Below are 18,753 nucleotides of genomic sequence, written 5' to 3' on the forward strand. Positions count from 1 at the left end.
ATCTGATCTCATTTTCACTTGAGGTAGACTATTTGCACAAAAAGTTTGCTTACTTGCAGCTGAACTGAGTTATCCTGAAGACCTTCTACAATAGGAGAGAATCTGTCAACACTCCTTTCCTCTGCTGCTGCTGTCACAGCTTCCAAAATTTTTTCAAGGCTATAAGAAAGTAAAAAGATTTCACTCAGGAGAGATGTTTAACCCTGTTTTTTGTTTGTTTTATGAAGAGTCACGCTGTCGAAGTATTCACTTGCTTCATTTTCTTGGGTACAAACTTATGAGATTCAAGCATTATTTATTCCCTTTGCAGAATTTTGTAGCCAAAGAATAACTGACTTGATAATAATGGTTAAGATACCTTAAAATACTGCTAAAAAATTTAATCACAAAGAATGGCTGCATAACTGTTTCCATCTAATTAGTACATCAGCATATATATAAAAAAAATCTTATTGATAGACCATAATAAAAATCAGAGAATAATAAGATGATTTTGAAAACTGACTATGTAATAATAGTACAGATATTACTTTCAAACCTAAGTTGAAAATTTTATCATTTCATTTAGATACAGCTATAATTTTGGATATCTTAAAATTACCTTACTATTTCTGGGAATATATAGTACTTACATGCTTTCTTCTCCAACAATGCATATTGCAGAAAGGAGTTTAACTATATCTGTCATCATGTTTGTTTGCCTGGGATCAATCGCTTTGGTCAGCAACAAAAGGCTCCTCTCTTCTCCCAGAATTCTTTCTAGTCCATACTAAAGAACAAAAAGCCAGGAAGGTCGGGGAGGAATCCAACTTAGTATATTCAATGTCCAATTCCCTCCAGTTAGTATGTCAAATGACATTTAAATCCTTTAAATACTTTGTTAAAAAAATAATTATAGAAAGATCTAAAACACATCACTTATTCTGTAATAAGTGCATGTATCAGCATCAAAAGTTTACATCATTATCCACTGGCACTTTTGCAGAGAGGAAGTGTCAGCAAAAAACTTCAAACCAGAGCTGACCAACACACCACTTCTACAAATTGCACAGGCTTATATCCATCGATCATGTACATTATCTGATTAAACTGCATTAACTCAAATTTCCATATTAAAGAAAAACCCACACCTTATTATTCATGAAGGCTCTCAAACACTGTATAACCTTATGCTGACTCCTCTTCACAGTTTTGTCCTGCCTAAATTGGTAAAAAATTCATTGTAATTAAATTCTGATTAAGAATACATATTAAGAAAAGCTGGCAATTTTTATATAAAGTTGTTCTTACTGTTTTTCCTCAACCAGTCTTTCCAAAACATCCAACAACAACCCCAGACCTTCCCGGCCAAAGTTTTCAACCCAGCTGGAGAGATAGAAAAAAAAATTGAAATTAATATTTCAAAGAGTAATTACAATAATGAAATTGTTCAGCATAGATAAAAATCAGTATAACTGATCATTTTAAAACCCCAAATCAACTCTTTACACAACAGAAGATCTTGAGACATTCCATTCACTCCTTGACTCAATTACCTTAAAATAAAGAGGTAAACAAAAATGTAATGCATCCATTAAATTAAGGAGGTTTATTTAAAAGTGAACAATTATAAATTCTTTGGCACAAAACTGATTTTAACAGTATTTAAAAACCTCGCAAAAAAGGAGAAGAAAAAAAAAGAATCTGTTACAGACTGTAATAGGTCTACTGGAAAGGTCAAAAATCTAACAGTAAATGGCAGAAAAGGGGTAAATGCCTAAAGGAATTGTAGAAATGGTTACCAGAGATGCTAATCTACATTTCATACTACTGACTTAAGAAAAGTCCTTAGAATTCTTCACTGTTGTCTTTAGCCAACAAGACAGAATGAATTCATAATAAATCTCTCTTGCATCCTCTTTTTTCTCCACTTTTAAATTAGCGTGATACTTTTGTCTATAACTGATGGCAAAACCATCCCTATTTAGAACAGATATAGTTAGATGGGATATGGATCAAATACTTTTCATAGCCATCATCAATGCAGATTCTGTTGTGGGTATAGAACCAATAGTTTGTGTATTTTTTTATTATTATTTCTTTGAAACAATTTAAGCTGAGCAAATTGCTTGTCATGTATAACAAAATAAAATCCTAAATTTAAATTGTTTCTCATTGTCCATATCATACAAAGGTTCCTTTGAACTGGAGCTTAAAACAATTGTGGATTTTTAGCAGTTTGACTGAAGTTCAGTACTTCTGTGTCAAAGCAAGTTCTCACTCAAAATCATAATGGTGGCTGATCACGTCTTATGTTTCCAGTATTTGTATTCAATGAACATCAACTGTTGTTAATCATTAGAAAGAAGGGGACATGTGATTCAACAATGATTACTGCACAAATTTTTAGCAAGAAGAGCAGTGCACTCCTGCTACATTTCTGATATTTCTGTAAATAAACCCTGGGAAAGAATTTAGTTTTTCTAACACTATTTAAAATGTGTTGTTATTTAAGCTTAGTGAGGTCTAGCTTGCTGGTGTCTTTTTGCACTGCCCAATACACTGGAAGACTGTTTCTGAATATTCTGCTGGTTGGGATCCTTCACTAGATATGTAGCCTGAAATGCATTCATGGCCAAGTAATAGAGACTTTGTGGCACTGCAGTCCTACTTAAATGCCTCTTTTCTGTGTGTGGGTGGGTTTTTTTTTTGTTTTTTTGTTTGTTTTTTTTTGTTTTTTTGTTTTTTGTTTTTTTTTTTTTACAAGCTCCAATCACTCTTTTTCAATTCAAATCTCTTACAAATTCAGAGGTCCTCTTAGGCCCTGCATCCATTCACTTATTAATGAGTTTCACTCTACTATTATTTTAATGCTTAAATATATTTGTGTATTCTTTCATGTTAACTCCATTTTCCTATATGGAAATCATTCCTTCCTACTTCGATTTAAAAAGCTGGCACTTCTAGAGTTGATACCAATATAAACAAAACAAACTGAAACAATAGAAATATGTCTTATGATTGATTTCTGAAACCTTTAGTTCAGTAACTTCTTTCAGGGCTACCCAATGTTGTATCCCTATTAGCTAATCTTTAAGTGTTACAGTTCTCGCATGTTGTCTGTTATATTTTGATTAGTGTTCCAAATCGAATTTAGATTTTAATAGACTATGGTAAACTTAGGACTTAGGCTCAACTGTCAATTTTTTAATATTATTTCTACCACCTACTACAATTATATTTGGCTGAACATAGATAAAATCAGTGTTATAATGCTAGAAGTGTTTGCACCAAGAAATTACTCTCAAATATGATTGCAATACTTTGATTTCAACAGCATTTCATACACTTCTAGCATGCTTTGAACAGTAGACCAAGTTAACTACATAACAAGAATGGGTATCACATAATATAATTTAGAGATAAAATGCACCAGGCTTACAAAGATGAAAACACTAGTTTTTTCCATTTCTCCACTCACAAAAGCACTTGCTCTTTTCCACCCACTCTTAACACATACCTCCAAGCTTTCTAATCCTTTCCTTTCACAGAAAGTGAAATGCAAAAATAACAAAACTTACTTTGTCCTAAGTGTCATTATATTAAGGTGCTCTAAAACTTCAAGTTTCTATATATTGGTCCTCCAGATCATATTGATCAGCAGACTTTGGTACTGATCAGATGCTCTATTACAACATCATAGCCCAATTCAGCTTGCCTTTTGTATAAAATGACTTAAATATAGACCTGCACTGTTTTCTTGTAACTGGCCTCCACATCGCTTATTCCCTTACATGGACACTGCTTCTCCATCTTCCCCACTCTTCAAGTCCTGTGCTTCAAGTCCTCACGTTGTCCTGTGCTGCCAGTCTTGTACAGAATTATTACTTCACCAAGATTGTTTTTTTGTTTTTTGTTTTTTGTTTTGGGGGGGAAGGGGGGAAGGAAGAAAAAAGAAAGGAGAAAAAAAACCCTTTTCTTTTGGTGGATAGGAGAGACAGAGGAAGAGGGAACGGAAGCGAATGGGAATCACACACAAAACCCTGAAATTATCCAATCATATCAGAAACAGATAGAGGAGAGAATACTCTAAACTTACATTATCACATATTTTATATATTTGGTATTTCTATCCCAATGCAGTTAACAAGCAAAGGATTTTTTTTTTTTTTGAATCAATATAGGTTTAAGATCTCCAGTTTTTTGTTTTGTTTTGAAATAAAGAATGGAAAGTAATATTATATCCAAAAAGTAGTTTTTTATCCATGGAGAGTATATAATAACTTCTAATACCCCCTGTCAGAGGTATTCAGGTTAATGCAAAGTAAGTTTCCTCCCTTGGGACCCATTACATATAATAGGTATATTAGACATATAATAAGACAATCCAATATAAAAACACCTTAATAGAAGGCAAGTACCCTTACAAAAGGCTCACGTCAACAATTCTTCAAAGCCAAATGCAGAAAGAAGAATAATGTCTAATCATCAGCAGTTCATTTGCATTACTTTGCACTAAAAAAAAAAAAGTTTCAGAAAATCCCATGCTCAACCAGTGGATGAAATAGGAACTCTAAAATGAAAACTTGTAAGGTAAATAAAACAGAATAGAACAGAATAAAATAAAGCCAACTTCCATAATTCAACCTGGATGGATGAAGCCTAAATTAAAACCTAAAGACTGACTTCAATTTCAGAGTTATGATTACAAATGGGAGGGAACACAGGTAAACTAATAATGTGTCCCCTGTACAGAAACCCCACAGATACAACAGAAATTACTAGCAGGCAGAGAGGAAGATACCTAAAGCATGCTGGACAGAAGGAGGAGCATGTGTTAAAACACGCACACACACACAAATCATTCTTATTGGTGATCCCATCTCCTATCCTATTGATCACCTTGACAGAATAAGTTGCATATAATCCCTCCCACTTCCCCCCCCCCAAAAAAAACACACAAAAACAAAAAAAAAAAAAAAAACTGCCAAAACCACATACTTTTGACTGCTTAGCACAACAAAACAGACTGAACTGGTTTTGATTTATATTTGTTTCACATTCTCTCACAACTACCTTACTTAAAATAGACCTACAGAAGGTACACAAACAATGCAAAAAAAGTACATTCATTAATACATACAAATTCATTAACTGGAAATTCTTAAGTTCCATTAGTTAAATACCTGAAGAAGTAAGAATACAATTAATCTTTGTAATATGTGTTAATGATGCTCAAATTCTGTACTACCTGACAGGATTACTAGTCAAGGACACACGAAGAGATTCTAAGCAAGTGACTAGTCTTTCATCTGTTGATCCAGATTTTAATTCCTGAATAAACTCTTGAGGTGAAATCTTCTTACTTTTCTTGAGGCTTCCCTGAAACACAGAAAGTACATTGATTTTTGTTTTGGTACATATAGAATTTAAACAGATAAGTGGCTAGCCTTCACTTAAGTATTTGTTCTCCATCTACTATGTATGCTGAATGGTGACTAAATTTTTGCCAATTTATGATCCAGTCAGTAGTCAAAAGCAGCATTCAAACAAAAATGCATTAGGCACACTCACTGAAATACAGTGTTTGTAATGAATGTATTCTGTCTCAGCATTACAAACATCTTAATTTCCAATACTCAACAGAAAAAAGAAATAACAACAACAACAAACTCTTCACAGAGCAAGTGTCCAGAAGGGTCCCTGTATCCATACGAGAATATGGATGGAAGAACCAGATCTCCAGAAGAGTATTCAGGATATTAGTGCAGTAACTTGAGTTCTCCCAAATAATGTTGTAAAACATGTTTTCCTTAAAGCTCTCAAGAGACTAGGACTAAATTAGACCGGGATTATGATAATAGAATAGCTTTGGTTCTAAGGGTTAAAGCAAAGAACCTCAAATAATACAGACTGGGAGCTTTCAACTACAGGTTGAAAGACACTGACTTCAAACTCGTCATCATATCTCTGGTGTCAAATGTTGCCTAAAAGAGAGTTCAAGATACTAATGCCTTCTTCAGCTAAGGCTCCATACTAATTTGGAAAACATCAAGTATCTAATTGTTTAAAGAAAACAATGGCTATACTGAACTAACGAAGCCCTACAATTTGCAATTAAAACTGCAAGTCTAAAAGGCACCGACCCCGTTTTTAAGACTATCCCCCCCCCTTTTTTTTTTTTTTTTTTTAAAGGCATGGCACCAAAGACAAAATTCTTGGTATAGTCAGAATTCAGAAACAGAGGAAAACAAGTCTATTCCACCTAATATCCGCCTATAATACAAGGAAGAACACAGATATTTTCTATAGAGCATACATAAACCTTAGAAGAGAGGTATACAATGGGGTAAAAGACCTACATTTGACCTGATCCAATTGGAAGGTCTCCCTTTTCTGGGAGCAGTGACATAACTATTGTAACAAGAGCTCTGAGCTTGCGCCCAGACAACCAACTGACTCGTAGCCATGCTGACTGAAGCAGAGGGTCAGACCCGAAACTGTGAGGGTAGCCATGCCCAAGGGCGAGTTGGGCAGGAGCTGTTGGCAAATGCTTCTGAAACAACTGGATGCTCTGCCATGCCAGCTCAGGGTCTGCAAAACCTATGATCTGTGTGGGATGGGAATGCATGATTGTGCAATTCTCCTTCCAGGAGAAGGAAATAATACCAAGGTGTTCTTCTATGGACATCTCCCAGTACCTAGAAAAAACTAGGAAGAGCTGCTGTTAACTCTTGATGATCCTGCTCTTGGTAGGATTTCCATGGTAATGGCCATCTGGAACCTCCCTCTTGTTCCCAGGAGCAGCAGCCATTGATCGCACCCCAGACTCAGCTGAGGAGCAACACCAACCACTAAATTTAAGGACAGGTATCTCCTCACTTTACTCATATGAGAAAGTGAAGTTCTCTCGTTCTCTCTCACACACTCACACTCACACTTGCTCTTTCTCTTTTCCTAATGCTCTCAGAAACTTCTATCTTTAGTTAGTCATCCATGCTGTATGTTTCTCTAAATTGTAATTGCATAATCTTCCAGATTCCAGGAGACCCCTTTGTCAGAGGAATTCCTGGGGATATAACCCCTATTTGATTAAACTGAGAGTTGCTAAATTAACAAAGGACAGAATAAAGATACAATTTTTTGCCAGTAGTAGAAATCCTGTATTACCAGCAACTATTTTTAAGGAACTGTATAACAAGATATGTAGGTCTGTACATTCCTGTATTTTATTTATGTGAAATAAGACTCTGAATTTATGAATATCTGGATCTGCATGTGACTCTCATTGGGAATTCAGATCTAAGGCTGCGTGCTTGCTACCCTCGACCTTAAGAGGTCGCAGATGAGTAGGCACCATTTGAACTAATTTCCCCCAATCAGTTTCACTTTGGCATTATGAGTGTGCATGTGATTCCTACTCACATGCCAAAGCCCTACACATAACACTATTCTATGATACAGCATTAAAGAGAGTTCCTTAACAATAGGATTTGATTCCCTACTAAATTAAGTCAGAAGCTGAATAGAATTAGACTTGCACTACATTAACAACTTAAAATTATCTACTGTCAGTGGTTAGGCAGCCTCATTATGTCATTATATATAGCCTTATATAGAATTTTTTTTCCTCATTTTGGAAAATGGAACCTCAAGAAGTGTGGAAAACTACACCTTCCTCCTCCTGGAAGAGGATGCAGTAGCTTCCAGGAGAGAGGTGAGGTTAAAAAATTGGGAAGAATTGTTGACACACCAGCTGCTTGTACTGCCATTCAGAGGGATCTTGACAAGCTGGAGAAACAGGTCGAGAGGAATCTTGTGAAGTTCAACAAAGGGAAGTACAAAGCCCTGCACTTGGCGGGGATAACCCCACACACCAGGACAGGTTGGAGGCTAACTGTAGAGCAGCTTTGCAGAGAAGCACCTGGGAATCCTGGTGGACAGGTAAGTGAACACGAGCCAGCAACATGCTCTTGCTCCACAGGCAAAAAGAAACTTGGTGTTTGCAATTTTCTTTTATATTCTGTGGTTAGTTCATACCCACATAATACTCAAGTCAGAACTGCCCCTACAGAAGGTGAACTCGCTTTAACCTGTTCGGATATTATCTGGGTCCAAGAGTTAGCAGCATGTATTTGATAAGGAGAGGACAATACCCTCTCTAAAAAAATCTAGTTGGCAGCTTATTCCATAAACAGATTTTGTATCATATTCCAAGCCATGAATCTAAAACTAAGGTGCTTCCAAAGTCATCTGCCTCATCAAGATGGCATAATAACTTGTGCTTCCATCAGACAAGGAAGCTTGGCTCCCTTACAATTTGGATAAAACTGTATCTAAGAAGGAATTATAAAAATAAAAAAATAAGTAAATTCTCATAACACTAAGAACTACATAATAGAGACTCGATAAAATCTGGAAGTTAAAAGCTACGACATCATAAATTGCACAGACCACTCCAAATTAACTGGCGAAGGAGAATCAGTGACAAGGGTTGCTCCCTGGTGACTAAACTGCTTGTATACAGTGCACAGGCAATACACACCTCCTTGTACAAAAGTCTCCAAACATGTTAGGATTAGGTGTTTATATGCTAAAAAAAGGTCTCAGGCAGAGTCTATGGAATTTGAGTTATGGCTGTGATACAAGGAAGAAATTCAGGTCACGACCGTGGTGTAGGAGGGTGTCAGGATTGTGCCTGCATGCACATCCAGTGCACTTAGTTAGCAACTCCCTGGGTGGTCCAGGAGCTCCCCGGCTCATCTCCGCATAGGCGAGACAAGGGACTGACCGGAGATAGGCAATTGACTCAGCTCCTAGCTGCCCTCACAACCCAGCATTTGACTAATTGTTACAGGAGCTCTGCGGGTGGGAATTTCAGACAGTCCCGGAAACTCTCCTGACAGCTCCTGCTGTGCATAGACTAATTGATAAACTCTATTTGTATGCTTAAGTGCAAGAATTAATACCCTGAGCGGAGGAGAATCTGTCATTTTCAATGACTTCCCCCAGCAGTTCCTACTGTAAAATTGACCAAGCTGCACACAGCTAAAATACTTCTAAATGGTCAGTTAAATCTGTTCCTGTTGAAGTAGAAATGGTCATGTAAAATGGTCTTTTGTGCATAGTTAAGATAGTTAGGAGATGTTTTGGAAGCAGTTTAAAATAATCAATAGCAACGGATCATCTACTCACTGTAGTAGTCACATAGGACCACGGCCCAGCTGGATTATAAGAATTCACAAGAATAACAGTTCAGAGAGTCTCATCTGATCCAGCTGAAGACACTGTCACAAGCTATGGAGACTCACTTCAACATCTAGGCAGTGACCAACCACCCTGTTTGAGATTCACTTTCCCACATGAACATTACCATATGCAAAAGATCCCAATAAAACTAGATGTGTGTATTTTGTTTTGGGGAGAGGTGGGTTTTTTTTGTTTTTGTTTTGTTTTGTTTTTTAAAAAAACATGCGCTCCGTGAATGTCTGCACAACACACTCATGGTACCAAGTACCACTTACCATTCACAGTTATGCTAAGGCTCTGCAACATAATAGGAATATGATACATCTGCTAGTGCTCAAGTAAAATGAGAACTGTATTTGTTACTAATGTGAAACAGATTATATTAGCTATATTCCTGCATAGGAAAAGATGTTTAAGTTCAAAATGCTTGAATTAACTGAGAAACAGGAAATATCTTGAGGCATCAGTGCCTCTAGAAATTTGATCGCTCAGCTGAAGAGCAACTGGTCTGTGAGCAGATGCAGTATGAAGTCAGCATTAATTAATTCAATTATAACATTACAAGGGAGTAAGCTGCACAACAACAAAATAAATCTAGCTGCGAAAAACTCAGTTTAAAAACCAGTTTCTGCGTGTTCAACATACCGAACAGTGAAACTGATGGTAGGGTAGCATTATAGTAATGCTACATTTATTTCCCCTTGAGTATGAACTCCATATTGTGGAAATTGATTTTAAAACTCTTCTGGGTAGGAACTTTATGTGCTTATATAGCACTTAAACATGCAGTCTGACCTCAGATTAAGTACAGTACATACAGTTATAAAAACATGGAAGATATATTTGACACTATAATCCCTTTAACAACAGACAGACTCACACCACATTAGCAGATGAGAATGCACACTCACATAATAGTCCCTAAACAATTGACAATCCCTTTTCTGACTGTTTCCTGATAAATAAGACATGACACAGTGGAAAAAAGCTGCATTCAAGGTTTTTCAAGCCTCAATGGTTTAAGCAATATGCAATATAGTGACATTTTTAAGGGAAGAAAAATGATTTTACCTAAACACTGTACATTACTGGGAAAGCACTAGCAGAATACTCAAGTACATAAACAAAATTCTTCCACATATACAATTTATGCAGTCAGTCAAATTTTCACCAAGTACTACTACACACAAGACCTTGAGACTGTTCATCCTTAACAGTTTTTCCACAGGGAGCCCTTAACATGATATGAAGCATGATGACAACAGAATACTTACAGGTAACATGTACAGACATAAATATACATAGTCACTGAGGAAAGTGGAAGTAAAATGAATGACTATTGGACTATGCATGTCAGGAGAACTCTGGCTACGTATAAAAAAATCTTTTTAAGCCCAGTAATGATGGATTCATTCTAAACAGCATCTCATGCATATGTGGAGGTAGGTGTCAGGGCTGCTTATATGAATTAGCACCTGGTATAGCCCTGCTGATCCCAGCATAATTTCTAGATGCATCAGTAGCAGAGCTGTTCTTTGTGCATATTAGAAAGGAGTTTTGCAGTTCTAAAAAGCAGAAACTCTGATAGTGAGGTCATTGATGAAGCTTCGACTCTAGTGGAGTGCGCTTTGATCACTGAAGGCTGCTTCATTTTCAGTGACTCATTAGAGGTGTACCCTCTGTTCTTCATTTTAATAGTCTTTATAATGATAACTTTGCCTTTGGATCTTTCCACAGAAATCAGACCACCCTGTGCCTTGTTTTAGGCATATGAAATACACAGAGACACTTATGACATCCAGATTGTGTAATCAATTCATTGGAGCAGTGGGGTTTAAGTTATTTTCCCAATTTAAATGAAGCCAGGTTAGAACTCCGCAGACAGGCTGGAGATGAGGTTTTTCTGTCCCCACACAAGATAGGATTTCCCCCCCCCCCTTCCATATGGATGATTGACTGGGATCTTCCACATTATCCATCTCCTCAGCAGACAAAGAAAGCTATCTCAAGGAAAACATGCAACAGTGTGCTTATACTGACATATCCCCCCCCAGGCAAAGTCCAACATGAGGCTCATAAAATAGAGGCCACCGTGTGTCCCCAGACAATCTCTCTGGACCATAGGTCTACTTAGGGCTGCAAATAAGGATAGGCCAGGCTCTTAGAACAACCTCGAGGGAGACTGTAGCCAAAAAAATACCTACACTGACCTCAGCAAATCCTGGGGACTAAGCTCACAGGTTTAACTGTAACTTCTTGATGTTCTTAGGTGAACCAGGTAATCAAAAGTCACAGGTTGGATTAGAAGAAATAAACTCTTCTTCAGCTAGCCTGTTTGTCAAAGAAAGGGACCACCCAGTCTCTTAGAGTTCAGTTGTTAGTATGGGTAAGGCCTCCTCATGGCCACAGAATATTTGGGGCAGCAGAATCCTAAATTACAAATAGTTTAACACCACCAAGAAGCCTATTGCCTATGAAATAACCCTTCAGTTGTCTCTCTAAAGGGCCAAAAGGATCTCTGCCAAGGTATGAAGATATTGGGCTCCAAAGTTTGAAGATAGAACTTCATCCTCTCTTCCTTTTCTGTACCAAGCAGGGGCAAGAATCAACCTTAGAAGTCCCAACTTCAACAGAAAATATACCTCCTTTCAGAGAAAATCCTGTAAGATAGGTCTCTAAAAAGGAGTTTGAAAGCAACAGAGTAATGAACTATATGAAACAGTTCCAAACCATAACATCTAGACCCATTCATCAGTGGCAAGAGAGCTTCAAGACAGAAGAAAGCAAACTAAAATTAGCTACTGGCTTGAAATGAGGACTGGGGGGGGGGGGGGGGGGGCAGAGAAAGAGAGAGGAAAAAATCAACTTCAAAAACATGAACTATCAGAAGATGTAACTGTAGTATCATTCCTAGGAAGAGAGACCTGAGATAGTATTAACTGCAAATAATATTCAGCAGCATATACAGCTCTTCTGAAAAGAAGGCATGACACCACTGTCTTCACTTCAGCCTAAGTAAAAGTTAGCCAAGTACCCTGAGCATGCCATGCACTCTCTCTAGAGAGGCAGGATACCTTGGTAGCTCAATGTGCTTGGGGCATGAAAGAGCACACCAACAGCAAAGAGTTTGTGATGGGGAGAAAAGTTTGCTATCACACTAGTTTCAGCACTGAGCTGAATTCATCTGCAGCACTACTATATTCAAAAGCCTGAATCTGTGCATTACTGGAAGTAATTCAGCAACTGCACAACTGAAAGAGGCTATTTCTGTGAAGGATACGAGAGTAAGGACAGTAAGTTCAGGAAAGACAAGAGTTTCTCTGCATGAATTAATCTTTCACAATCTCCCACAGCAGAAGTAGGGATGGGTGGGTTGTGAGGAAGGGAGATGGAAAGCAAACAATGTTATGGGGGGCTTTGGGAAAACATGCAAGATGAGTGGGTTGGAACAAATCAGGGAGTGCTCCTACCCTAGGTCAGAAAGCAGGTCAGTCCACCTTAGAGTTCCTTGCACGGTTGCTTTGGACATAGTGCAAGAAGCTCTGTTATCAAAAATCAAGTGTGATGACAACATAACTTCAAATCTAAATGACACTCGGAAGGAAGGATCAATGAAACCATCAGCTACAGACTTTAGTTCTTTGCAAGTAGTAAGTGCCAGGAAGTCAAGAGTCACCATGATAACGTTTCTCTTAAGGAAGAGAGTCTCAACAACATCATGATAAGGTTCCAGAAGAAGACACAGATGCAGCAACTCTGCACAGGCATCCATATCTTATTATCACCTTACATTTTAGGCCAAACAATTCAGTTTTGAAAATAAGTGCAGAAGCTTGGAATATCAACAACATACAAACTTTGACATTAGCTGTTATGTGCTAAGAAACGTCGAGAGTGTTATGAGACTTACTAGCCTGAAGTTTCCTGATTTCCTATGGAAATATCTTTTTTAAAAAAAAATTGGCTAAGAAAATTGGCTAAAGACTTCCCAATCTTCTGCTACCATGGAATTTAAAACTAGACCTTTTATGCCATAAGGTGGCTAGCAGCTTTGACAATCTTTAAGTAGAACAATATCCAAACTGTTCTGTCCTGAACTAGACAACTACCTTACTAAAAACACTAGAGCACTGGACTAATAAGATAATTCTTTTTAAGTAGACAATAATATAATTACCTCATTTAAATGATTATATTTAATGTCTTCCTTTTTCAGTATTTGGTAATAATTACATGCTGGCTATTTTTAACTGATATCTTTGCATGCATGGAGCATTGAGAATCTAAGAATCGAATATGTGAATTCTAAACCAATCAAATGGTTCAAAAAATATAAGCATTTAGCACAGAGGCCAGCCTCCACTTTGCAACAATTAAGCATTTTTTTAATGCCACCTTAATTCTTAAGCTGTTTAGAACACAAGTCTTCACATCACCCTCTAAGACAACCAGTAAAATCACTATTACAAATAATAACGTAACTAAAAAATGGACCATTACCTGGGTTCATGTGCAACACTTGTTAACAACATAATATCACACCATGAATTCTGTAATAAAGTCAAGTATGAAAAAAAGTAATTAGAGAAAAAAAATTAAAATGGTACTGAAAAGAGTGAGGCATCAAAAACAGGAACACTTCTGAAGAATCTTTCTGTCTCCACTAACAGCCATACCTCTAACATAAAGAATTACTCTGTGTACAGAAGTCACCTTGTGTATCAAAGGTCATCTTTCATTGAAGTTTCTAAAATAAAGAAATCTTGCCCTTAAAAAAATCAGTCAGAAAAATATGCCTGCATCACTTTTCCTTTCAAGTGGTAAATAATTTACTTTTCAACTTTTTTTTTTGGTGTACTTTACAGAGATTTACTTACAGACTTTGAAGCAGTACTAATATATTGCATCACCATTTCTTTTTTGGTATTAAAGTCCTTTTCTCTCAGTGGTGCCTTCTTGTCTTCATTTAAATTCATATCCTCCTAGTAAGGGGGGGAGAAAGAAAAAAGTTTTAAATGTCTTCCAACTATACTGTTAAGGCACTGATTCCAAACTAGCTTTTCAGAACAAAGATTTTGAAACATAAAACTACTAATGAAAAATTTCTACTTCTAAAGCAAAATAAAAGCACAAAAAATATGAACCTGAGCAACTGAAAGCTATTATACAAGCAACTTGTTATAAGCTACATGCTAATTCGTGCTATTAAAAAGTTTATCCACTTTTCCTCATAAACCATATTAAAAACAGTCAATTGTGTTAGGATAAACAAGTGCTTAAGATGAGATTATGCTAGTAATGGTTTCAATTTAAAAAAAAGGAAAAAAAAATACCAGAGGAAAAAAAAATACATATATTTAACACTTCCTAAAAATCATATAAATGTACCCAAGCCTGCCTCTTCTGAAAGACATTTTTAATGATATATCCTTTTGTTCCATAAGTCTTTCCCCCAGTTCCCAAACACTTAATCCTGGACAATGGAATCAACACAGTAAGTTCACAGAATAATATTCACCTTCACAATACGTAAAGCCCAGATTCTTCACAGAATCACAGATTGGCTGAGGTTGGAAGGGGCCTCTAGACATCATCTAGTCCAACCCCCCTGCTCAAGCAGGGTAACCATGTCCAGATGGCTTTTGAATATCTCCAAGGATGGGGACTCCACAACCTCTCTGGGCAACCTGTCCCAGTGCTCAGTCACCCTCACAGTAAAGAGGTTTTTCCTCGTGTTCAGACAGAACTTCCTATGTTTCAGTTTGCGCCCATTGCCTCTCATCCTGTTACCGGGCACCACTGAAAAGAGTCTGGCCCTGTCCTCTTTGCAGTCCTCCCTTCAGATATTTATACATATTGATAAGATTCTCCCCATCCTCAGTCTTCTCTTCTCCAGGCTGAATAGTCCCAGTTCTCTCAGCCTCCCCTGATATAAGATGCTCCAGTCCATTAATCATCTTTGTTGGACTTGCTCCAGCAGCTCCATGTCTCTCTGGTATTGGGGAGTCCAGACCTGGACCCAGCACTCCAGATGTACCCTCTCCAGGGCTGAGTAGAGGGGGAGGATCACCTCCCTCGACCTGCTGCCAACACTCTTCCTAATGCACCCCAGGATACCATTGGCCTTCTTGGCCACAAGGGCACATTGCTGGCTCATGGTCAACTTGGTGTCCACCAGGACCTGCAGGTCCTTCTCTACAGCAAATCTTGACAATTTGATCATTAAATCAACACCTCCAACTGCTGTCAAAACTACTGTCACAATGAATTCATGCCAACATAAACCCAGGGGTTGATAAGAACAGAAGCAAAACCACATTCAAAGACACTCAGCAGCTATTCATTGACATTTCTGATGCAATGACTTCTAGTGTTCCAGCCTAGAGTGCTCTGATCATTAATCAGTCACATATCTATGAGAAATGGCATTTCCTATTATGCTGGAGGTAAGAAAAGCTTTAAATAACAGTTTATATACACACACATATGTATGTGCACATAGACATTATTACAGTCACCCAAGCTTAGCAAGAATTACTGCAGTTACTTTCAGCTGAGACTCATAAGATGCATCACCATCAGCTTCCACAAGAGTAGTGATAAGAAATCACTGGTTAACCACTTCCATATCAAAGTTTATTCCACCTAGGCAGAAATCAAAGGTAGTCAGCAAGCAAATTTACACCTGTAGAATTTTAAGAAAGAAATTAAACACTGAAATTTTATACTATAGTGATATTTAAGTTTCCTTCTTTTTCACTATTTATATAGTGAATAGTGTAGACTCAAGCACAGTTCTGAGAAGAATTTGAGAGTTTTGTATAAGCATGAGCTGTGAGAAGGCAATGCAGAAGATACTTGAGCTCATTAAACTGAACTTCTTTAAAATACAATTCGGGCAATTTTGTGTAGACTCTGTTTCCCCTCCCCGCTCCAGGTGTTATTGCCTCCTTTTCTTAAGGCCTAGAAAAATTTGCTCAGTGTAGTATGCTCTTAAATAATGTCTTTGCTTTTACTTTTAGTGCTAAATAGATACAGGGTGCACTCTGTAAAAGGTTCCTTCACTCAATCAATATTAATAATATAGACTTTTCCTTCCTCCAGAACTACTTTACATACTGCTATTATTTCCTACAGCTGAAAACAAACGCAAAACAAGTTCACTTAAACAAGCCAGAATAAAGGAAGCCATACATACTTTACTCTTTTCTCATAGTTGTGAGAATTGTGTTCCTTTCATCAAAATTGTATTCCTTTCATCAAAAATTTCATGAAGAAACTACCTGCTTATGCCCAAAAGAAAATTCTAGCAGTACATAAGGACACACACACAAACACACACACCCTTGAACACTTTTTCCTCATGTTGATGGCCACATTTATTCTGTATAACACAAGTTATGTGAATATCACCGGTTCAACTTTTCTTCCTCCTACTACTATCTTTCCTATCCAGTTTACTTGATATAAGAACATCCTCAAGGTTAAATCAAATGTTCTTAAATCTTTTATTTTATCATCTATCTGGATCTGGAGGAAATAGCTAATAGCTATGCATTGACATTATCCTTTTGACAAACACAATCCATGAATCAGCTTGACAACTGCCTTATGCAGTACTTGCATATAGCCTAACATTAAACCAAATGTTGGGGGCATTACCTTCACAAGGAACACTGCATTTTCTAGTTTTTCTTGGAAGAAAACAAAACCACAACATTGTAATTTACTTAATGATGGGAATCAGGGCATCACCCAAGAACACCGCACTGACACTCAATATTCAATGCTGGGAAAATTTAGGCTTAAACACACACTCATAAAAACACTGTTGGGATCATAGACTGCAAGCAAAGAGCATTTCCTTCCAAGACACATAAAAAAAAGGGGCAGGGGGGATCTTACTTACACACACACACCATTTGGAAAAAAAATGTTGCAAGTCATTTAAAGTTACTTTTCTCTATCATAACTTTCAAAAGATACTGCTGCTTTAAGATGAGAAAGGATTTATCAGCCACAAAAAAATGTCTTTAGTATTTCAAAATCTAAGACCTAGAGTACTCAGCTGCTCAACATAAGGGCACATAAATTCCTGTGATAAGCGTTCTTTTAAATGGTAATGTCAAAACCTAAAAATTTAAACCAGTTAGACAACAAATCAATCTAAATTTTTTTTGTGTACTATTCAAACTTTTAGCAATTAATTACATAAGCAGCCAGGACTTTTACAATGCATCTGTGACTTCAGACATGAATGCGTATTTTTGAATGTAAAGCTTTAGAGGCTACTAAAAAAGCAGGTAAAGAAAATATAGATTAAGAAGTTGTTTCCAATTTACTTCTTTAAATAACTTTTTTCCAAAACCAAAAGATTCTTGTAAAGCCAAAAAAGTACTACAAATTTAAATTCTCAAAAAGCTGTTTGAATGTCTTTGTGTCATATCTAAGACATTTCTTTAGCTAAAAAAAAAACAAAAAAAAGAAAAAAAACACTAAATCAAGCTAGACTTCAAAAATACTAAGGAGTTAGTAATCTCTCATCTTCTAATTGTTATCTCATACAAGTGTTCTCATTTTAAATAATATTACAATTTAATTACCTTTCTGTATTAAATGCAAGACAACTTATGTATGACAACTCTTATTGCCAGCCAACACATCCATTATGATATATGCATTACAAAATACGGTAAATGACTATTGCCACCTCTTAAAACACGCTTAAAAACTAGTCCAGCTTGACATTACCAGTTGTTGTTTTTTTTTTCTTCCATAAGTTCCAATAACCATCTTTGGAGCAGTGTGCCTCAAGATTCCTTTCCATAGCCACATAATTGTATGGCAGTACTTTAAATGAAAATATGTTTTACATGCATATTTATTAAAGTTAACTTTCTTAAAATTAATACATACACGGTGTTTTTAAAACCCAAAGATACTTTCCCCTTAAATAGTAACCAACCGATTATTTTTGTTTCGGCAAAACTAGCCCTAAGAACTTGATTACAGCACTCAGATTGTTATAAGGGGGGGGGGGGGAATGCAGTACTGGGATTCTGAGGATTTATTGGAAGTTTCAGGTTTTTTATGGCATAGTCTTAACATTGCACACTATCCTATAATAGAATCTCTGTGGGATGGTAAAGAAGTGTAACATATGCTGGGGGGTGGGAAGTAGAGGGAGGGAGGCAACTTGAATGAAGTTTTACCAAAAAAAACAACCCTCCCCAAAAGACCCTTCCCCATTTCCTAACATTTGAGCATTTCTTAACATAAGTAAAATATCCTAGACACCACGGTATACCAAAAATAAATAAATAAATGAAGACTACAAGAGCAACAAATACAAATACAACAGTTGACAACATCGCAAATCACCCCTCCCCTTCACCATCAAAATCCTGAATTCTACATTTATACATACCAGAAAGGAACATAGTCTTCAAGCACAGCAAATTCTCCCTCAGAAATTAAATAGGCCACAGTGACCAACCATTATCACTAGTCTGAACTTGCACAGAA

At 36.9% G+C, this 18,753-nt stretch overlaps 1 protein-coding gene across 1 annotated transcript in view; it reads right to left on the reverse strand.

Moving 5' to 3' along the window:
* DIAPH3 (diaphanous related formin 3) overlaps positions 1–18,753 on the reverse strand; it is a 248,214-nt gene that overhangs the window by 209,566 nt on the left and 19,895 nt on the right. Inside the window, exons 4-9 of the mRNA XM_067292601.1 lie at positions 14,106–14,210; positions 5,231–5,361; positions 1,291–1,365; positions 1,131–1,200; positions 633–769; positions 54–159 (exon numbers count right to left, since the gene is read on the reverse strand). Coding sequence (XP_067148702.1) covers positions 54–159; positions 633–769; positions 1,131–1,200; positions 1,291–1,365; positions 5,231–5,361; positions 14,106–14,210 — 624 coding nt within the window. The remainder of the gene's footprint in view (positions 1–53; positions 160–632; positions 770–1,130; positions 1,201–1,290; positions 1,366–5,230; positions 5,362–14,105; positions 14,211–18,753) is intronic.

Source organism: Apteryx mantelli, chromosome 1 (assembly GCF_036417845.1).
Source record: "Apteryx mantelli isolate bAptMan1 chromosome 1, bAptMan1.hap1, whole genome shotgun sequence".
Lineage (NCBI taxonomy): Eukaryota > Metazoa > Chordata > Aves > Apterygiformes > Apterygidae > Apteryx > Apteryx mantelli.